The sequence below is a fragment of the Apodemus sylvaticus genome, chromosome 23 (assembly GCF_947179515.1).
Source record: "Apodemus sylvaticus chromosome 23, mApoSyl1.1, whole genome shotgun sequence".
NCBI classification, from domain to species: domain Eukaryota; kingdom Metazoa; phylum Chordata; class Mammalia; order Rodentia; family Muridae; genus Apodemus; species Apodemus sylvaticus.
Genome location: NC_067494.1, coordinates 31,372,538 through 31,395,864, shown reverse-complemented (window position 1 = coordinate 31,395,864; position 23,327 = coordinate 31,372,538). Strand labels below are relative to the sequence as shown.

The window sequence follows — 23,327 nt, the reverse complement described above, 5'->3', positions numbered from 1 at the left end:
CTAGACTCAGCAGTCTTTACTGTTATTCTTCATAACCTATGCTCTACAAATAATGTGTCAGATACTTAAAAAAAGAAAACATGGTATAATTGGTGTTTGAAGCCAGGATAGGTCTGGATTTGTAACAAGACTCTTAGCTCGGCTTCTTAGTGTTTTCTCACAAACACTCAGAAACCTCCTCACATGACTCCGTTTTTGGACATGTTCTGACTTACGTGAGTCCTTGGACTTGATCTCATGTCATTGGGCTTGACTGCAAGCACTTTGCTCCAGATGATATCCTCTGGCCCCGAAATATTTTTAGATTTTTTTTTTCACCCTGAAACTATAGTTCATTGTGTAAATTTAGATGGTTTTAGGAAACTAGTGTTGTGGGCTTGGACAAAAATATTTGGAATAGAAACTAAAGGAATTGATTTGTATGCTTGATTATTTGTAACTCTAGGTGGGAGACTTACCTGATGCAGATATTAAACCTCCAGAAAATGTGCTGTTTGTGTGTAAATTGAATCCAGTGACCACAGATGAGGACTTGGAGATAATATTCTCAAGATTTGGGCCAATAAGAAGGTAATCCCAGGATTAGTAAAAGAGAAATTTGGAAATATCTGGGTATTAATTGATTGGTGTGGTGCTTGTTTTCTGCTTTGTCTTTTTAAATAGGGTCTTGTAGATATTATATAGCCTTGACTGGCCAGCACCTTGCCACATAGTGGCCTTGAACTTGAGATCTGCCTACCTCTGCTTCCTGACTGTTAAGACTTAAAGCTACATGTTACCACATTCAGCAGGGGCTTTTTAATTACACATTTTTGGTGAGTCTGTCAATTTTGAGTGAATCTTTAAATTTACTTTTTATTTTATTTTATTTTTTGTGGGTCTGGGGATCAAACCTAGGTCATCATGCATGTTAAGCAAGTTCTCGACCTCTAAGACATTGTCCTACCCCCTTTGATGAATTCATACTGGTGATTTTACAAGTAAATGTTTCAACATGTTGGAAAGAGAAGTGTGCTTTCAGACACATTAATTTAATTTAATATTTGAGTGATTCTTCAATTCCTAGCATAAATTTTCACAATAGAATATGAGTTGAGCTGTTTAAGACTACTTCTATCATATTCTCAACCTTATTTAATATTTAAAATACTTACTCATTTAATTTAGCTCCTAAAACTATCAGGGTCTGTCAGAATGAAATTATCCAAATTTATGTATATATTTTTTAAACTCATCATGTAGCCAAACATGACTTTAAACCCTCTGATCCTTCACCTCGACCACCTCTGTGCTAGGATTAGAGGTGCCCACCGCACTCAGTGTCTGTGCTCCTGTGGTTTGTGCCCAGGGCTTCTTGAATACTTGGCCAATACTTTATCAGTTACGCTATGTGTGCATCCGTGTGTGTGTGTGTGTGTGTGTGTGTGTGTGTGTGTATGAGTGTGAGAGAGAGAGAGAGAGAGAGAGTGAGTGTGTGTGTGTGTGTGTGTACTAGTCTTTTAAGACATAGTCTCATTATGCATCATATCTCAGAAAAGAAGAATTGTGGTTTGTTGTTGTGGGTTGTGGGTGTATTTTTATTTTGCATGTGCAGATGTATAGAGGGCAGAAGACAGGCTTGGCTGTCTTCCTCAAGAGGTGTCTACCTTTTAAAATTTTTATTTATTTATTTATTTATTTATTTATTTATTGAAGTTGTATTTCTTGCTGGCTAGAGCTCACCAGGTAGGCTCTACTGGCCGGCCACACCTGAATCCTAGGGACCCACCCATTCCCACCCCTTCAGTGCTGTGATTACAAGCTTTCATCACTGCAGACTTGGGCCCCTTGAACTCAGAGCAAGCATTTTATAAACTACCACACTACCCCAATTAATTTATAAACTACCACACTACCCCAATTAATTTATAAACTACCATACTACCCCAATTAATTTTTTTTCTTGAGCTGGAGAGATGCCTAGTGTTTAAGAGCACTGACTGCTCTTCCAGAGGACTTGGGTTCAACTCCTAGAGCCCACATAGTGTCTCACAACTGCCTATAACTACACCCTCGCATAGATATACATGCAGACAAAACATCAAATAAAAACAAAAATAAATTAATTTAAATTTTTTTCTTGGGCTAGAAAGATAACTCATAGGTTAAGAATACCTACTGCTCTTCTTCCAGAGGTCCTGAGTTCAATTCCCAGCACCTACATGGTAATGGGATCCGATGCCCTCTTCTGCTGTGTCTGAAGTGCACTCACATAAATTAAGTAAATAGATTAAAAAAATTTTTTTTGATGTTTTTATCATTGACTATTTGACTTTAAATATTTATTACTATTTTTAAAAGTACATGTGTGTCTTGTGTGAGTATATGCCACATGTGTGGAGGCGTCCTTGGAGGGTAGAAGAGGGCGCCAGGTAGGTCCTGACATAGAGTTGTGCATAGTTGTGAGTTGCCCACAGGGTGGCTGGAAATAGGACTTGAGTCCTTTGGCAGAACAGCAAGTGCTCTCAACCAGAGTCATCTCTCCGGCCGTCACCATCATTTGTCATCACCATCACCATCGTAAACATAAACTGTTCCTGGATTTTTAGAAAATATATACATTTATTTATTGGGTACATATGGAGCTCAGAGGACGGCTCGAAGTAGATGGTTCTCTCCTTCTCCCACGTAGGTGCTGGGGGGTAGCCTCAGCTCGCCAGTCTCAGGAGCACGTGGCTTTCCCTTCTGAGCGAGCTCACAGCTCCTTCCCTGTATTGTTAACGCAAAACACACAGAACCAGTACAGAAACTTTTCTAACTGCTTAATATATGTGCTATGTCTAGCATGCTTTCATTTAATGTTTATAAAATGGTTTCTATCATGACGCACAGAGAGACAAGCCAGCTGCTCTCTACTCCACCTTCTTGATAAATCAGTTCTGTATGGAAACTGTCTTACAGTATTAAATTTGAGCCTAAGCCCAAACCATGGTGACTTGTGCCTTTAATTACAGTACTTGGGAGGCGGTAGCAGGGAGATCTCTGTGATTAAGGCCAGCCTGGTTTACATGCTGAGTTCCAGACTAGCCAAGGCTACAGAGTGGATCCTTGTGACAAATTCCAAAGCATAGACATACTAAGAACTTATACATGTAACAGATATTTAAGTCTTTTCTGTTTGGACTAAAAAAGACTTAGGATTTAAAGATTTTACTATCCATGATAGTATGCACCTTTAATCTCAGTACGCATTACACAAATCTTTAATCTTTGCTGTGATTTTGAAATTACCAGGTCAACCAGGGATACCCAGAAGACCTTATCTCAGAAATCTAAAATCAGAAATGTAAACATAAAATAAAAATAAAATTATTTTATTTTATTTTATTTTTTATTTTTTTTAAAAGATGTATTTATTATTATATGTAAGTACACTGTAGCTGTCTTCAGACACATCAGAAGAGAGCATTAGGTCTCATTACGGATGGTTGTGAGCCACCATGTGGTTGCTGGGATTTGAACTCAGGACATTTGGAAGAGCTGTCAGTGCTCTTAACCGCTGAGCCATCTCTCTAGCCCCTAAAATAATTTTAAAATGAAAATAATTTAGCAGTTTATTTTTGTTCAAAGGAAGCCCCCTCCCCCCAGTTTTTGTATTTGGAATAGAATTTAGATAGTTGGCTTACTGGATTGATAAGCTATGTATATATGTGTTTAAATAGAATTGGGCCTGGAGCCATAGAGTTCTGTGTGTTTAATAGCTGGCTTATTTTGTTCTGGTGTGGTGAATTAGAGCAAATGGTTTCTTTGCTTGCTTTCTTTTTTTAAGTGACTTAAAAAAAAAAATTTTTTTTTCAGTTGTGAAGTTATCCGGGATTGGAAAACAGGAGAGTCCCTATGTTATGCTTTTATTGAATTTGAAAAGGTATGTCATAATCTAAATATACCAAATTCTAGTTTTTCTTATTTACTTTTTTTTAAAGACTTATTTGTTTATTTTATGCATATGAGTACTCTGTAGCTGTACTGATGGTTGTGAGCCATTTTGTGGTTGCTGGGAATTTGAATTCAGGACCTCTGTTCGCTCTCGTTGACCTCCGCTCACTCTGGCCCTGCTCTCTTTGGCCTAGAGATTTTATTATTATATCTAAAGACACTGTCGCTGTCTTCAGACATACCAGAAGAGGGCATCAGATCTCTTTATGGATGGTTGTGAGCTACCATGTGGTTGCTGGGATTTGAACTCAGGACCTTTGGAAGAGCAGTCAGTCCTCTTAACCGCTGAGCCATCTCCCCAGCCCTTTTATGTACGTTTTTGCCTTGGCTAATGTCATACTTGTTATCTTCCTGTTTCCATGTGTCTGGGATTACTGGTGTGCACCACTGCACTTGGCTCTCTGCCTCCGAGTCGTCTTGAAGATGAAAAACTGTAGTTCTTTCTTCAGTTTCTAGGGTCGTGCTTTTCTTTAGGCATCTGAGAAGATTAACTATTTTAACTTTACATTAGAAATAAATTCAGCAGCTACTGATATTAATGTCTGTTTACTATAGGTTCAGCTGCCTGAACAAAATTGTCTTTGAAAAAGTCCTTCATATACTGTTAATTATATAACTGAGTACCAGAAAGAGAAATGGTGGAGTGTTAAGATCTAGGCTCAGTTACTAGCCAGCTACTGGGCAGTGCTCACTTAGTCAGCTTCTTCCCAAGGCTTTCCCTCCTCAGTGTACAGTGAGAGGACTGGATCAGGCTGGATCAGATGGCTGCTGCTAGACCTCTCTTAGTGAGCACAGCTTGGTTGGCCAAGTGCTTGCTTCAAGTCGAGCATTGCCTCATTTTTCTGTATGTAATATGTGCAACTCTTAGTCCTCCATTATGCACCGAGCCCCAGAAGGTCAACGATAAACTTCAACCTTACTTAGCAGGGTTTCCCACAGTGCACACACGTGCATTCAGGGCACCACTCATATAACAAAAAACCAAACTCAAAATCCAAGCTTAATAATATTGTTATTAATATGTGGGGGTACACGCGTATGACAGCCCACAAGTGGAGGTCAGAGGACAATTTGTGGGAGTTGGTTCTTCCATCTTATTCTAAGGCAAGGTTCCAGGTGTTTGTTTCTGCTGTGCTGTAAGCAAGCTGACTCTAGGCTTCCAAGAGTCTCCTGTGTCTGCCTCCATCTTGCCGTGGAAGTGCTGCGACTGTAGATGAGCACCATCATGCCCGGCCTTTCTGTTGATTGGAGGGATAAAACCCAGGTTGTTAGGCATGTGTGGCAAGCACAGCAGCCCTCTGCATCGCCTTACTGGTCCAAATGTGCCCCTTAGATGAAGTACCTATTTAGTTTCATTTGTTAACATTTTCTCTAAGTGGCCTCTAAAAAAACCTGCTCACTCTAAAAACATGAGAATAGTCTCTGTATTGCCTTTTAAGCTTTATGTATTTTAATTTTATGTGTGAGTGTTTTGTCTACATATATGCATGTGCACCATGTATGGTGCCCTTGTAGGCCATAAGTGAGCTCTGCACTCACTAAAATTGGACTTATGAGTGGGCTAACGGTGCTGCTAACCAAACATGGGTCCTCTGCAGAAGCAGCAAAGCAAGAACCTGCTAAGCCACCTGTCTCCGCAGCCCCTCTGTACTGTTTTCATAAACCACTTTAGTAGATTGTTTCTATAGGGGTCTGTGATTTGTCTGTCCCAATATGGATTACATTGTATTTCATTGTCTAACTTTGGATATTCATGTGACCCAGCCCCACTGAAAATAAAGGTCTTCCTGTTCCCAGAGCTCTATGGGGCCATCTTTGTCATAAACCAGGCATTCATATGTGCTTTAGTCTAGTTCTAGGTGCTGACACTGTGCTCACGTTAGACATCTTACAGTGTGAGTCCTCTAACTTTTTTTTTTCATTTTTGTTTTGTTGTTTTGAGATAATGAAGATTATAAATAGATGGAGCCTCAAACGATTATTTAATATCTGGTGTATTAAGAAGTATTTGAATATCAGTTTTAGTAGTAACAGCCTTTTTGTATTCATAGTATTTGATCTAGCTGCAGAAATCTCTCCTGAAAGCATTCACATTTGAGTTTTTATCATCACTAATAGGAAGAAGACTGTGAGAAAGCATTCTTCAAAATGGATAATGTACTTATAGATGACAGGAGAATACATGTGGATTTTAGCCAGTCTGTTGCAAAGGTTAAATGGAAAGGAAAAGGTACGTTGGTTTATCTCCTTTACCACTATTCTGCTTTTCTGCTTTTGGGGTCTGTGTGTGTGGATATGTGTGTGTGTGTGTGTGTGTGTGTACATCAATGTGTTCTAATTAAGTGCTGTTAATTAAGAGAAATGTTAATAGAATTCAGGTAATTTAGGATGTGAGTATATGTGTTGATGAATGAAAATATCTTTAATGTTTACTTATATTGTAAGTTATTTAAATTATTGAAGACCTCTACTGATGAAATAATTATGACTTTCTGATGATTTGATTCTTTTAGATACAAACCTTTTAAAAGTTTATTGTTTTTGTTGTATATCTTTTACTCCTCTTGTACTCAATTTCTCTTCCCAAAAGTAACCAGTTGTATGTTCTTTCTACAGCCATTCTTTGTATACATGCCTGGTTATATACTTAGCGTCTTGCAGTGTCATGCAGATTATATACTTAGTGTCTTGAAGTCCCGGTTGATAATGGGTCTCCAGAGATCATTTAATATGCGTATGTTTGCTGGTACATGGGTTCTTTGCAGTGGCTCTCAGTCTTCCACTGCGTGTGCATGTCTGAACTCCTCCATGGGCTATAATCCTGTATGTGAGACATTTCTCGCAGTTGCTGTATACCTATATGTAAGTCCTTGATAGAGGCATGCTAAACTTAAGTTTGGATCTGTCACATGCTAGAACATGAGCTTATTTTTTAAATTATCTTATTATTATATATTTTTTAGTTTAAACTTTGAAAATTAAAATTGAATTTAAAAATTTTTTGAGACAGTTTTTCTTCTTTTTTTTTTTTTTTTTTTTTTTTTAGTAAAAAATTGTATTAGAAGCATTCAGAATGTCAACAAAACAGTGGCTTTTTTTTTTTTTTTTGCAATTACAGCGTGGTATTCAGTTAATAGAACAATTAACTTTGTATAAGTTGCATCAGAGACAGCTGAAGATGGGGGAAAAAACCCAAAAATAAAACCAAAAGAAAAAAAAAATTATTTTGCTGTGAACCAACAAGAACCTGCTTTAAATTTCCATGCCAATTTACAACCCCCAGACTATACCAGGCAAGGAAAATACCACCAGGACAGAGCTATCTAAAGACACATTCAGTAGTGTGTTAACTATACAAAAAAAAAGACACTACAGTTTAAAAGAAATCTTACACAGCCTTACATTTCAGTTTTTTTTCTTTAAAAGGAGTGAGTTGTGTACAGGTGGGTTAATAGCTTTATAGACAAGAAAAAACTGCGCTAGAACCAACTTCCTCACCTTCCTCGTCTTCCTCATCCTCTTCATCCTCCTCCTCATCTTCCTCTTTCTGCTTTTCCTTGCTCTTCTCAGCCTTGACCACCGCCCTTTTCCATCAGGTTTTCCGTTATCTCTGTAGGCAGCAATGTCCTCACCCTTCTCCTTCAGCTCAGCGGCCGCCTTCTCGTAGGGCTGCTTGCTGTCCACTGCCGCCTCATTCCACGTCTCTCCTCATTTCTCTGCAGCATCGCCAGTGGATAAGCCAGGATGCTCGCTCGCTCGCCTTTGGTTTTGGGGCGGTGCACAGAACAGAACAAGAAGGGTCTCTTGGGTGCACTGGGGTCCTTGAACTTCTTTTTGGTTTCCTTTTGGGGGGGGGGGAATACAGGTTTTCATTTCTCTTTCATAACGAGCCTTGTCAGCTGTTGCCATATCTTCAAATTTCCCCTTTTCTTCAGCACCCGTGGTCTTCCACCTCTGAGGGCTTCCTGGAGAACTCTAAGACGTTGTCAGGAGCATCCTGGTGCTTCCTGTGCTCCTCCCGGCAGGTCTGCACACAGAATGCCAATGAGGACCTTTTGCCTCTCGGCTTCTTAGGATCTCCTTTGCCCATGTTTAGTTGATTTTCCTCCACGAGGCCCAGGGCCGCCCAGTGCCCGTCCACTGCCTCTGTGGAGCTCACTGTACTGCAGTGGCTGTAAGGCAGTTTTTCTGTGGAGTCTAGATTGGTCTCAAACTTAATATTCTCCTGTTAGTCTTCTGAGTACTTAGAAGTGTTAACTCCCCACGCTAGTTGTGAATTTTTTATCTGGTTAGCTTGCTTTTGCGCGCGCGCGCGTGTGCGTGTATGTGTGTGTGTGTGTGTGTGTGTGGTCTCACAGATGCTAAACATGTGTCCTATCACTGAACTGTATTTCTAGCTGAGTTTAAAAAGATCCTTTTATAATATTTTAAAAAGGTTTCACTTAGAGTTGTGCATTGGAGACGCAGAGGCAGGCAGATTTCTGTGAGTTGTATAGGCCGGCTGTCCTGAAACTTACTCTGTAGACCAGGCTGGCCTTGAACTCAGAAAGGCCAGCTTTCTTAACATAGCCACTTCCAGGCTAGTTGGCTAGATAGTTAAGACCCTGTCTCAGAAAAACAACAAAGTAACATCAGCAGAAAACAGGTTTCACATGTAATGCTAAATTTTACCAGAAAAATTGCGATTATTGGTTTTCTTATTTTAAAGATTTATTCTTATTTTATATATCTGAATATTTTATCTCAATGTATGTATGTGTACTATGTGTATGTATGTGGCAGAGGCCACAGTATTAGATCCCCTGGAACTGGAGTTACAGATGGTTATGGGCCGTCATATAGGTACTTGGAATTGAACCCAGGTCCTCTACAAGACCTTGATCTTTACTGTGGAGCCATCACTGCAGCCACAAGATTACCTTTTTTAGACCATTTATAATTTTTTTTTCCATGACTTTACTGCACTTTGAAAATAAGAAATATATGGGACTGTTTGGTGGTCAATAGTAGGCTGTGGCACCTTATGGGGTTCAGAATGGAGATATCAGTGAACAGGGTTGTCGCTTGGAAGCCACTGGAAGCTGGTCTCTCACAGGAGGAAGTGACCACAGTGTGGCCATGTGCTTTGTTTCCTTTAAGAGGGCTTAGGTTAATGGCTCTGCTGGAACTGTGTGGCAGGGCCGTTTGTTTCAGTTGGATGTTGTAATATTCACACACGTCATTAGGTGGCAGCATATAACTACCAAGGAAACTGGAACTAAAGTACCCGCAGAGCCAGGCTTTAGGCTTTTTAAGTCCTTCCTCCCAATGTGTGCCTTTCCTAAGTAGCCCTTTGTGTTTTGTAAAATTGTTAGTGTATCATTATGTGATGCTAACCCCTTTTTCTTTTAAAAAATAGGTGGGAAATATACCAAGAGTGATTTCAAGGAGTATGAAAAGGAACAGGATAAACCAGCCAATTTGGTTCTGAAAGAAAAAGTAAAGCCCAAACAAGAGTATCCTTTACACGAACCGTGTGCACGGGCTGCACAGCGTAGGTCGTGTGTGAGGGACAGTTTGTTGTCACAGCTGGTCAGCATTCCCGTAGACTTGGCTTTTTCAGTATACTTTGTATTATGGAGAAAGTTAGATTTGAAAGAAACCTTAGGCCTAAATATTGTACCTCCTATTTTATGATAAATACCTTAGTTTCTTACCCACTTTTCTCAGATGATCTCCAGAAAATAAATTTGTTAATTTTATATATACTAATGTTTTAAATTCCTTTCTATAGGATATCCTTGTGTTAATCATTCTCTTATATTTAATTTTCTTATTTAGATAACAAAATTAGTTCTCTGTCACATGATTAGATTCTTTTCTTCTGTATAATACATTGTCTTTTTTTTTTTTTGAAGATTTATTTATTATATGAGAGTACATTGTAGCTGTCTTCAGACACTCCAGAAGAAGGTGTCAGATTTCATTATAAATGGTTATATAAGCCACCATGTGGTTTCTGGGATTTGAACTGAGGACCTTGGGAAGAACAGTCAGTGCTCTTAACCACTGAGCCATCTCTCCAGCCCTATACATTGTCATTCTAACAACAAAGATTTGCTAAATCCTTTTGCTAAATTTTTGTCTAGGGCACCTTCCTGTTCAGTACAAGAGTTGACATTTATAGGATTAAAAAGAAATCTATTGACTGGACCATGTAATTCAGGTTCTTCCAAGTTGTGACAAGTTAAAAAGCAGTGAAACATACTGCTCATATTATGTTGTTTCTATTTGCGCCACTATAACTGACTTTCCCATTTTAAATCTATCACACCACACATTGCAAAGCTCATTTCTTTGCTGATCATCTTTGGAAAAAGGTATCTTTGTTTCCTAGTTTCTGTTGATGAAAAGAGGCTCTCTTTTCTGTGTTACATAGGCATGTCTTCTCCAAGTATTCATCAAGGAGGTTGAGTATCAGGTTAGCCTTTAGATGATACTCATGCTTTATTTAAAGTGCTGCCTGTCTGCACTGCACAAAGCTTTGGGATGTATCTGAAGGGTGCCGACAGCATCACCCTGAGTCTTCACAGGCAGCCAGACCAGCAAGCTGAGGCCAGTCTTTAACAAAGGATATTAGAGGGGATAAGATTAAAGCTTGCAGTCACAAAAGGCATAGGTGAGCATGTGCAAGTGTTACTTTGATTTCAAAGGGAACTTTGACTGACCACTTAGATTGGACAGGACAAATCAAGGATGTGTAGGGCATAAAGTAGAGATGCTTACCACAGAGGTAAGGAAGTCAGTATATTTCATTAAGTTTGTAGCACTGCGGTGTTTTAAGAATGTTGGGCAACTGCTCTACTAATCGAGCTATATACCCCAGCCCTTGGGACTGTTTTCTTTCCCATCATTCAGAAAGCTGTGGGTGTGTATGTGAAGACAGACATTACATTTTGGTCCTAAAGAACATGGCCGTGTTGACTTCAGTCCCGGATGCAGCTGCAGTGGCACTTTTATGTTAGGCTTCCCCACTTCCTATGCTGCAGACCCAACCTTCTCAGAGGCCACCGCGGAGACCGCGATTATTTGTACACTGGTTCTGCTCTTTCTCTTAGCTTATTTTTTAAGACAGGGTCTTACTATGTATCTTAGAACTCACTATGTAGACCAGGCTAGTCTTAAGCTCACTAGAGATCTGCTTGCCCCTGCCTCCCAAGTGCCTAGATTAAAGGCGTGTGCCCCCATGCCCTGTGTATGCTTTATTTTAGTCTAGGCTTTATATTATATTAGAGAAATTACATTATTTCTGATTTAAAACATTATTATTACTGTTGTGCTAGTATCAAACTGAGGGGTTTCAGAATGATAGGAAGCACTACCACAGTGCTGCATTACATCCTTAGCTTCAATTACAATTACCAGTTTAGTGACACAGTTCATATAACATTTAGCAAAGATTTGCTCACTTCTGTACATACACAAATGGTGCTTTGTTGCAGGATATTTGATCACATGTGAACCCCAAAATTGTGTTATTTACTAAAAAAAAAACCTGTTTCTAGTTGTGGTGTGGTTCAGCCTTAGCACACACCTTTAATCTCTCTGGCTGGAATACAGCCACGCCCTTAGCACACACCTGTAATCTCTCTGGCTGAAATACAGCCACGCCCTTAGTACACACCTGTAATCCCAGACAAGGAAGGTAGAAGGAAGCACTCCTGTTTGAAAGGCCTGTCTAATTGAGTGGCAGACAAAGTAACAAATCAGATTTGACACAATAGGATCTGTCTAAGAGAAGAGATAAAGGAAGAGACTTGGGTTCGTGCAGAAAAAAGACAGAGGCAGCTTTACTGGGAGACTGTTGGAGAGAGAACGAGCTAGGTGAGGTGGGGAGGAGCGGAGAGGAGAGCACATTGCCAGAGTTAGTGAGGCCAGGCAGAGAGAGAAGCCAGCCTGGGTGAGTGAGAGAGGAGTTTTGAGGCAGAGTTGAATCAGCCAGCCAGAGCTCAGACAGAAAAAGAAAGGGTGAATTCTAGGTCTAGATTAGATTGTGTTGAGGCTAGAAGCTTCTAGAACTAGGCCTAGGTTAGCAGATAGAGACAGTAAGCCTCAGGAATGGCAGTTATATCAGCTAAATAAAATATACCTTTATAATACGTTTCATTTTTTCCTTTCAATCCTTTATCTGTAATAAGAGTTTGTTGAAGTTAAAATTAATGATTATGTGGGGTCGCCATCATTTCCCCAGGCAGGGTCTGACTTTGTAGCCCAGGCTAGTCTTAGACTAATCTCATCTTTTCCTCCTCTTTCTGAATAGCTGAGATTACAAGTATGAGCATGACGTTTTTAAAAGTTGTTTTTTTTTTTTAATTATGTGTTATGTGTGTATCTGCACATGTATAAATGTGGATACTTGAAGAGGCCAGAAGTGTTACATCTCTGGAGCTGGAGTTATAGGCAGTTGTCTATCTAATTGATGTATGTGCTGGGAACAGAACACTGATCCTCTAGAAGAGCAACAAGACTCTTACCTCTTACCTTTCCAGTCTGTGTAGTTTTGTTTGCTTGCTTCTTTTGAGATGGACTCACTGTGTAACTCTGGCTAGCCTGGAGCTTGCAAGTAACTCAAACTCACAGAAATCTGCCTGCTTTGTCTCCTGAGTCATGGGATCTCATACATTGTTTGACTTAAACTTTTTTCACTTTTAATCTTCATATAGGTCTTCATTACATGTAAAAATAATTATTAATAACTCCTTTTATATTACATCATTCTATGATAATGAAATGTATTATATATTTTTAAATATTGTCCCCATTTTTCTGACAACTAAAAATGGCTCTAATGTGTATATCTGTGTTCATGTAGCTTATAGTTTTAGTTGCTATAAATTCTTATGAAAATTTTCACATCATCACTGTTCATTGCTATCTCCTCTCACAGCTGACCTAAGGAGAGTCATGCAATGCACCTTTTATGTAGAGTGTGTCTAGCTTTGGGGTACATATAATACCTTTGGTTTCTTTAGTTGATGGTGTGCCTCACTTTTTAAATGAAGTCTTTGATTATTGACACATGTATTTTGGTTTTGATTTTCCTTATAACTTTTGCCTGGTGGTTATTACGGGCTGGTTCCCAGGTCCGTCCCAGTTCTCTGGACTGCAGTGAAGACAGCGTGTTACCTGCTTTAGAAATGTATTCTATGCTTTCAGATGCTATTTGCTTTAAGCTACGTTTAGCTTTATGGCCTCCCTTATTTCCATATTTCTTATGGCTTGCTTCTTATCCATCATTTATATGTTTGTCCTTAATTAAATGCTTCAGTGCAAAATATGATCTTATACTAGATGAGCAGGCAGAAGACTCAAAATCAAGTCACGCACACACAAGTAAAAAACACAAAAAGAAAACACGTCACTGCTCCGAAGAAAAAGAAGATGAAGACTACATGCCAATCAAAAACCCTAATCAGGTATTTCTAATATTCAGGCTTAAATATGGAGAAATCAGTAGTTTACAGTTTGTATAGTGCATCTTTATAGTGTGATTTAGGAAGTAAAGGATAGTTTTGAATAGTAATTTTCTACTCTGAGCTGTAGAATGGGCACACAGAATAATGGACTTTAATTTTAAAGAATGTATCCTACAGGATATAAATATTGTTTTTAGAATAATTTGTTATATACTTTTACATTGTAATCAAGAGTGACTCCTTACCTGTGGATACTCATTTTCATTAAAAAGCTAATGTGTTTATGTGGAAAAATTGCGTCTCAATTGCTAGCTTAATTTCTCAATACTTTTAAAATGATGATGATGATGATCATTATGATGATTATTATTATCAACATATGCCTATAAATATGTGGTACTTGCCATTGGAGGTCAGAAGAGGGTGTTAGAGTCCCTGGAGCTGGAGTTACAGGCAGTTCCGTGGCAACCGTATGTGGGTGATGGGACCTGAGCATGGGTCCTCTGGACAACCAGGGGATCCTCTGAAGTGCTGAGCCTCTGACGGCCCCTTACACTTTACAGACTAGGTTACGAAGTTATGTGTGTGTACCTGTGTTAGTGTGTGTATATGTGTGTGTGTGTGTGTGTGTGTACCTGTGTTAGTGTGTCTATGTGTGTGTGTGTGTATGCTTGCAGGGGAAGCCAGAGGAGGGCTCTGACCTCTGTTAAAACTCACCATCTTACTCCCTCACTGAACCTGGAGCTAGGTTGGTAGCCAGAAAGCCCCAGCAGTCCTCCTGCCTCCATTCCCCTGGGCTTGTGACTTTGCCCAGCTTCCTAATGTGGTTCTGAGCACAGCTCCTCAGGCTTGTCCAGTCGGCACTCCCATCTGAGGCCCAGCCTCTCCAGCCTCTTGATTTTATTTTAAATCTTTTTATGTATTCCCTCCACTCCCTTCCTATTAGTCCCATTGTTCCCTTATACAATTCATTCCTATATTTAATCTATATGTACATGACTGTATAAAATCTAGAACCACAAATGAGAGAAGGCTTATACAGTTTGTCTTCATGAGACTGACTTAATTTATTGAATATGACTATCCAGTTGCATGCTTTTACCACACAAGATATCATACGATGTCCACATTGTCCTCATCCATTCCGCTGTTGCTGGACACTTAGTTGTGCCTGTAGCTTACTTTTGTGAATGGTGCTACAGTGAACGGTGGTGGTCAGCACGGACCTAATGTGCAGCACTGCCTGACACTGGGCTTGAGGATTCCTTTGCTCTGTTTGTTTACTGCCAGTGTCTCTGGGATCCTGGTTGGCCTTGAACTTGATTTATGGAAGCAGCTGTCCTTGAACTCATCCTGCTGCCTTTGCCTTCCAGTTGATAGGATGACAGCCATGAGCTCTTACCTCTGGCTGGCCCTTGAAGTTTTATGTCCTGTCTGTTTCGTAGATGTAAAAGTAAATCTCAAAACTAAACATCACACCAAAGCTCTCCTGAGCAGCATATTTCCTAAAACAGTAATAATGAAATAATTTCTAGTCCATTTTAGCTCTTTGTTAAGCCATTCCATCCTGGCTGCATGCTTTTATTTTATTTTATGTTAGTCATTTGAGATGTCTTGGTGAATGAGAAAGATCTCAGTAGACTGAGGTGAGACGGGAGGGAACACAGGAGTGCACGACTGAAGCAGAGACACGGATGTGTTAGGGTGGCAGAGTCAGGGCCTCGCTGTCAGGAGTTAAGAGTGACGGTTCTCACTGCTTGCCATTGATAGGACCTGGGCAAGTTAACTGAGTCACAGTTTCCTTCTTTGACGAAGGAGATTCTTCTCAGGCAGGTTGTTACAATAAATGTGGGCAAGTGTGTGTAAGCATTTCCTGTCTGATATCACTACTTCAGTTAGTGCTGTCAAGGTGCAGCTTTAAGGTCACTACAGGTCTCCTTGTGGCTGTGACATTGGTCTAGTTCCTATTTCAGGGAATGGGTCTCATTTTCCATTTCATGTTAATGGATTGTGCAAAACATTGTTTTTTATAGCTTTGTTTTGTGGCTTGCTTTGTTTTGAGACAGGATCTTACTGTATAACCCTAGCTGGCCTGGAACTCATTATATAAGCCAGGCTGTCTTCAAACTCACAGAGATCTGCTTGTCTTTGCCTCCCAGGTAGTGTGATTAAGTAGTTTGTAGTTGTAACAATAAGATTCAAACATAAAATCTAACTGAACACTATGGTAGCACACATCTATGACTGTATGACACTGTGGTAGCACACGTCTATAACTATATGACACTATGGTAGCACACGTCTATGACTGCATGACACTATGGTAGCACACGTCTGTGACTGTAGGACACTATGGTAGCACACGTCTATAACTGTATGACACTATGGTAGCACACGTCTATAACTGTATGACACTATGGTAGCACACATCTATGACTGCATGACACTATGGTAGCACACATCTATGACTGCATGACACTATGGTAGCACACGTCTATGACTGCTTGACATTATGGTAGCACACGTCTATGACTGCATGACACTATGGTAGCACACGTCTATGACTGCATGACGCTATGGTCTATGACACTATGGTAGCACACATCTATGACTGTATGACACTATGGTAGCACACGTCTATGACTGTATGACACTATGGTAGCACACATCTATGACTGTATGACACTATGGTAGCACACGTCTATAACTGTATGACACTATGGTAGCACACGTCTATAACTGTATGACACTATGGTAGCACACATCTATGACTGTAGGACACTATGGTAGCACACGTCTATGACTGCATGACACTATGGTAGCACACGTCTATGACTGCATGACACTATGGTAGCACACGTCTGTGACTGTAGGACACTATGGTAGCACACGTCTATAACTGTATGACACTATGGTAGCACACGTCTATAACTGTATGACACTATGGTAGCACACATCTATGACTGCATGACACTATGGTAGCACACATCTATGACTGCATGACACTATGGTAGCACACGTCTATGACTGCTTGACATTATGGTAGCACACGTCTATGACTGCATGACACTATGGTAGCACACGTCTATGACTGCATGACGCTATGGTCTATGACACTATGGTAGCACACATCTATGACTGTATGACACTATGGTAGCACACGTCTATGACTGTATGACACTATGGTAGCACACATCTATGACTGTATGACACTATGGTAGCACACGTCTATAACTGTATGACACTATGGTAGCACACGTCTATAACTGTATGACACTATGGTAGCACACATCTATGACTGTAGGACACTATGGTAGCACACGTCTATGACTGCATGACACTATGGTAGCACACGTCTATGACTGCATGACACTATGGTAGCACACATCTATGACTGTATGACACTATGGTAGCACACGTCTATGACTGTAGTGCTTGGGAATCTGAGGCAAGAAGGTCAAGAGTTTGAAGAGTCCCATTCCCTTTTTCTTCTCTTGTGGAGGATGATGTCTTTTATGTTGGTCTTCATTTAACAGTGGTCTCTCTCTCTCTCTCTCTCTCTCTCTCTCTCTCTGTGTGAGTGTGTGTATATGTTAATATGGATGTTCAAGTACATTTGCCTATGTAAGCTTTCTATCTTATTTTTTGAGACTGTGTGAGTACTGGAGATTTGAATGCAGCTATTCAATATCTTCCTAGATCTAAATTATTTTAGTAAGTATATATTTGATAAATACTCATAGATAGCTTGCATTCCTGCCCCTCAATGTCTGTTGTCTAACAGCTACGGTCTCTCCCCTTTCTAAGGTCTGTTAGCTATTTAAAGATTGTCATCACTCACATCCCGTTTCAGATTTTAAACTATTTTGGTCCATTCCTTCAAATGTTCCTCAAATAAATACGTAAAAAGAAAAGGAATAAAGGGTATTTTGTCTGTAAAATGTAAGGTAAGACCTTTTACCTCCAGTTTACAACAAGACAGAGGAGGAGGCTTGTTAACGAATAGTATGCAGTGAAACCATAATTTAGATCAGATTCACAGTCTATTGCTGTTTTCCAGGAATATATTTTCACTCCTCTTTCCTTCGTCCTTTGTCATTCTGATAGAAATGACCCATGTGCAGTATTCCAGGTGGTCTAACCAGAGTGTCTCCTCCCTCCTCTGCAAAATTTCTTATGTATGTTGTATGTGTGCGGGTGCATTTTAGTACATATGTACATGTGTGTGCAGGGAGTTTGCTCTGGAGACTACAGGGGTGTCAGGTCATACTCTTGTCACTCTCCACCTTACTCCTTTACAGCAGGGTCTCTACCAACCTGTAGCCAACAGACTTGAGCTGCCCTGTCTCTGCCAGCTCACAGTGCTTGGCCCAAAAGCCATGTCCCACTAAGCTATCTCCATAGCCCAACCCCTTTCTTAATGTCTGTTAATTTCATTCTAGATCACCCCAATCTTTTAAAATAGGTGTCATATTACATTCCTATGAATGTCTAACATGTTCTCCACTAAAGCCTTTTAAGCCCCTACTCCACATGTTGCTTTTAGCTCTAGGCATTCAAATTATGTTTATTTCAGTGAGTGAATCCAGGCCTGAGATAAATGTTCTGTTGGAGATAATCATAGGTTTAAAGAAATGGAAAGACTGCATGTTTTAAGTTCCCCACTACTAGGAACATTTTTACCTTACTTTGTGAGTATTTTTAAATGTATATTTATAGTTTTTTGTGTATGTTTGTGTATATGTGTGTGTGTGTATAGGTATATATAGTATATATGTGTGTATATATATATATATATATGTGTGTATATATATATATATGTATATGTATGTGTATATATAACTTGTGGTGTGTGTGTGGAGGCCGGATGTTCAGGTTAAGTGTCTTCCTCTGTTGTACTCTAGCTTGTTTTCTTTGAGGCAGTGTCTTCTACCTGAGCTCATAGCTCACTGATTGGCTGGTCTGTTTGTCACAGCTCCAGCTGTGCTAGGATCACAGGCACATGCCACCTCACCCACTGTTCACATGGGAGCTGTAGGGCTGAACTCAGACCACTGTCCTCGTGTGCACGCACTTTAGGACTGAGCGTTTCCCTAGCTTCTCCTTTCTGACTACTTAAGACTTTACAGTGGCAGTCTTTTCTTTTGGAATGCAGTAAGGAGGAGTCTGAAGTGATGGCTCATCTGGTCTAAAGTACTTGCCATGCAAATCTAATGACTCGGGTTCAGTCCCTTGAGCCTCCCTTTAAAAAGAAAAACAAAAGAACATGCGTTTATGTCACACACCTGTAATCTCTGTACTTCTGTGTTGATGTGGAAAGGAGAAACAGGAAAATCCCCCAGAAACTTGAAGACCAGCATGGGGACATGCTACTCCAACCTAGCAGAAATGGTGACAGAGCGGACCCAGCCTTTGCAAAGTGGAAGGAAATGTCCCTGCTGAGAGTCATCCTCTGACACACCCACTCACCCTCAAGTTTTAAAATAATTTATGGAGATTTTAACTGTATAGGTGTTAGATTCTAAAATGTATTTTTCTAACCTTTTCCCTGTAAGTACATTAAAGTAAGTAAGACATAATTACTAACGGGAATTCAGCTGTAAGTGTAGCTGAGACTTTCCTGTTCGCTGCTGTTTGCTGGGAGAGTTGGGTTTCTGAAGGGTGCTTTAACTTGTTTGTTTACATTGTTGCTTGTTGAATGGCTGCCTTGCTATTCAGTTCAGAAACTCGTCTGTTTAATTTTTCACCTTATGCCTTAATTCCATAGGTGGTCTTATGTTGAGGTTTTTACTAGGTACAGGAACTTGAGTAGTTGAAGTAGTCAGAGTGGGTCTCAGTTCTCCAAATATCCATGTGTGGGGAGTCAAACTGGAGACTGAGCGGAGAGCCATAGCCTTGCCAAGTAGCGCACTGATCCGTCCGCCTCTGCACCTCCAGCCCAGAGAGACCGCCGTATTCTCCTGGCAGCATACACTGTTTCCTAAGTCACCCTGGAGCTTGCTATGCATATCAGACTAGTCTTAAACTCAAGAGATCCGCCTGTTTCTGCCTCCAGAGTGCTGGGATTAAAAGCATGCACTACCTTTAATGTCTGACATACTAAGTAAGAGTTAACACATCATGTATCAACTCAGTCTGACCATAGAAAATATATTAGAAGATATAGAGAGATAACATTATAAAACACTTTAACCAGGCTGGGGAATAGTAGAATGTGTGCTTAATATGCGAGAAGCCCTGAGTTTGATCCCCAACACAGATTTTTCTAAGTTTTGTTTTATTTTTAGTGAGTTAGGCATGGCAACACAGGCCTCAAATTGCAGCTACTTAGGACGTAGAGATGGGGGCATCAGGAGCTCAGGGCTTTCCTGGATTGCAGACTGAGTTGAAGCCCAGCCTGGTGGGGATTGTGGGTTTGTGCAGGCCAACATTGGCCGTGTTTGTTTTCATTATAGTCTGACTGATAAACCTAAATCTCTTCCTACTGTGTTATTTGAGTGATATCTTCTTTGTAGAATTATTAGGGCACTTTAATAGTTTCCCTGCAGTGCAGTGATGGAACCACACTTTGGGGAAGTGGAGAATGGCTTTATATTATTGGAACACTGGGCCTTGCGCTAGGGCTGGGTGTGTTGTGGAATACTTGTCTGGCTTGTGTGAAGCCCTGCGCTCATTCCGCACACTCCATTAGGACAAAAATCAAGGCCTCTTCAGGGTTGATGTGGCTGCGTCAGCTCCATGTTTTTGAGACTGATCTTTCAGGTCAACTGAAATAGATGTAATCCAATTAGACCTTTAAAACATGGTTAACTCTTGTGAGTTACTTACTTTAATACAGTTTATGAGACTCTAGTATTAGTGGTAGTATATACACGGACCATTAGGACAGGGGACTGAGAAGCTGAGGCCATGAAAGGAATGAGTTTATTACCAGCTCGGGTCATAGCTGAGCCTGCTAAAACATAGAAGTAAACAATAAAATGAATTTGAGCTGTTGCAGCGGCTTGCTAATTACTGACTGACTTTAACACTGCATTGCTTTGACAGGATATTTACAGGGAAATGGGTTTTGGCCATTATGAAGACGAAGAAAGCTGTTGGGAGAAGCAGAAGAATGAAAAGAGAGAGCGACGTCAGAACCGCAGTCGTAGCAGATCTCGAGAAAGGGATGGGCACTATAGCCACAGCCACAAATCCAAGTACCAGGCAGACCCTTATGAGAGAGAAAGGGGCAGAAAGACGGACCGAAGCAGGAGCCCAAAGAAATCCAGAGATAAAGAAAAATCCAAGTACAGATGAGCAGAGAGGAGGCGGACTGAATGGAGCAGGTCTGCTCCGGCCAGACGCACTCAGTTCCTGCCAGCACAGCCGACTCTGTTGTCGCCTTTCAGGTTACACTGACGGTGTGGGGCTCTGGAAGAGAGGGAGGCATTTTGTGTATACTTTTTAATACAAATTTTATTGTTATACATACATGGTAATGTTCATATTTAACATCTTTCATAGTTTCGGTCTTTTAAAAATGAATCATTTCAGGTCATAAATCCATAAACTTGTATAAAAGACATAAAACTTAGAAAATGGAAGTGTTTGTGTACCTGGCTGCACCGTAAGAGGTAAGAGAGTCACTCACTGAAAGTTCTATATGTCCCTTCTCCGTGCAGGACTTATTCTGAGTTGTGTTTACCCTGTTGTTCATTTTGTATGTTTTTGAATTTTATACAAAAGGCACAGTGTATGTTTCCTTTTGTGACTTTTTTTTTTAAGAATCCACTTATTTTTATTGTTACATAGTTGTGAATGTAATGCGGTTGATCTGTTGATGGACTTTTAGGTTGTTTGTTAGTTTTTGCTATCTAAGGAATGCCACTGTGAACATTTCAACTGGGCGTGGCACTATCTAGCCATGTGGTTTGAGTTTTCAATGCATTTATAGTTATGGTTGCCATAATTTACCTGGTATGTGAGTTTGTATGGGGCAGGGGTAGCCATGAGAGTATCAGTCTACCATACTGCTTGGAGCACATTGGCTCCATTATTGTACATATTTTGACCACCAATAGAAAAGGTGTAATTACATCAGGAGCAGCTAGCATCTTTTCTGGGGAGATGGCTCAGTTGGTTCAGTACTTCTTCACCAGCATAGGACTGAGCTCAGATCCTTACCACACACACAGCTGTACCAGTGCATGGCAGTAATCCAGCACTGGGAGACTGGGGCGGGGAAGCTCCAGGCAGTGAGAGGCCTTTCCTCAGTGAGAGACTGAGGAAGACACTTGGCGCTCTCTCTCTCTCTCTCTCTCTCTCTCTCTCTCTCTCTCCCCCTCTCTCCCTTTCTCCCTCTCTCTCTCTCTTCCCTGCCTCTCCCCCCCCCCCCCAATAAACAGCTATCCTGCCTATGGAACTGTAGGTGTTGCTCACATAGCTGAATCTAAAACATGTTCTACAAGAATAAGCACAAGACAAGCAGGAAGCAGTGAGGGGTCACCTCCTGTTGACAGCCGAGACTCCATGTCAGAACTCTGGAGTATTGAAAGGAGAAAATTTATGCACCAAGCATTTCAAGGAAAACATATTCTTGATTGCAAATTATAAGAAGCTGTTTTATTCTTCCTATGTATTTGACAGTAATTTCATATGCTTATGGGGGTGTAATATGTTTGATATATGTCGGTACTCTGGAACAAGTAAATCCATTTACAAACATTTTGTCAGATCACTTTTTTCCTTTCTTTTGGCCAAAATTTGCTCTCAGGGATTATTGAAATCTATCCATTATTATTAATTGTAGCTTATACTCCCTGTAATACTTACCAGACATTTCTTGCTTTCATTTAGTAAAAAACTTTACTCTTAGACCCAAACCTCCTTTATTCCTCATCCTAGAACACTGTGCTCTAGGGCAGTGCTTCCCAGCCCTCCTGATGCTGCCACCCCTCAGTTCCTGTTGTGGTGACCCCCAATCATAAAATTATTTCATTGCTTCTTCATAACTGTAATCTTGGTGCTATTATGAATTGTAAATATCTGTGTTTTCCAGTAGTCTTAGGCAACCCCTGGGAAGAGGTCATTTGGCCATCAGAGGGGTTGAGACCCACAGGTTGACAACCATTGCCCTAGGGTCTGATGTCATTTCATTCTTGAGTTTGACTTTTGTAGACTCCCATAAAAATGAGGTTGCATAGAATTTATGTTTCTGTGCCTGCTTATATCACTCAGTGTTAATGTCATCCAGGGTCATCCTGTTGCAAATGACAGTTTCCTTCCTAGAGGATAAACAATATCCTGTTGTATATATATGACAAGTTTTCTCTCTCTATTGTATTGGTAGGCAAATATATCTATTCTGTGTCTGAGCTGTTGTAATTGATGTGGTATTGTAATATTCTGTGTCTGAACTGGGAGCACAGACAGCCCTTCAGCATGTGACTTGAAACCCGTTATAATGCAGGATCATAGTAGTACTATCTTCAAAGTTTGTCCCCCCAAAATATCTCTACTGTTTTTCATAATGGCTATAATAATTCACATTCCCAAAGACAATATATGAGGATTTCTTTTGAGAAGCTGTGGTTTTTTCACCAGCTGTTTTTTTTTTTCTATTTTATTTTATTTTTATTTTTATTTTTATTTTATTTTAATGGGGTTATTTGTAACCCAGCCTGGCCTGAAACCTAGCTGAGTGTGATGATGAACTTCTGATCCTCCTGTCTAAACCTCCAGAGACCTGGGATTATAAACTGTACCACCAGACCTATCTTTGTGGTTTTGAGGACTGCTAGACAAGCCCTCTACCAACTGAGTTCCATTACCAGCTATTTGACATGATTTTTGTTTGTTTTTGAGACTGTTGACTTGGTTGGCCTGGAACTCACTGTGTAGTCCAGGCCTTTGGCC

General features: G+C 40.3%; 1 protein-coding gene across 1 annotated transcript in view; it reads left to right on the top strand.

Annotated features, from left to right (window-relative positions):
* Nucleotides 1-22,136, top strand: part of Ppil4 (peptidylprolyl isomerase like 4) — a 34,366-nt gene extending 12,230 nt beyond the window's left edge. Inside the window, exons 8-13 of the mRNA XM_052169475.1 lie at nt 446-570; nt 3,838-3,904; nt 6,094-6,205; nt 9,374-9,470; nt 13,283-13,430; nt 20,478-22,136. Of these exons, the coding sequence (XP_052025435.1) occupies nt 446-570; nt 3,838-3,904; nt 6,094-6,205; nt 9,374-9,470; nt 13,283-13,430; nt 20,478-20,729 (801 nt within the window). The 3' untranslated portion in view covers nt 20,730-22,136. The remainder of the gene's footprint in view (nt 1-445; nt 571-3,837; nt 3,905-6,093; nt 6,206-9,373; nt 9,471-13,282; nt 13,431-20,477) is intronic.
* The last annotated feature ends 1,191 nt before the right edge of the window (nt 22,137-23,327 follow it).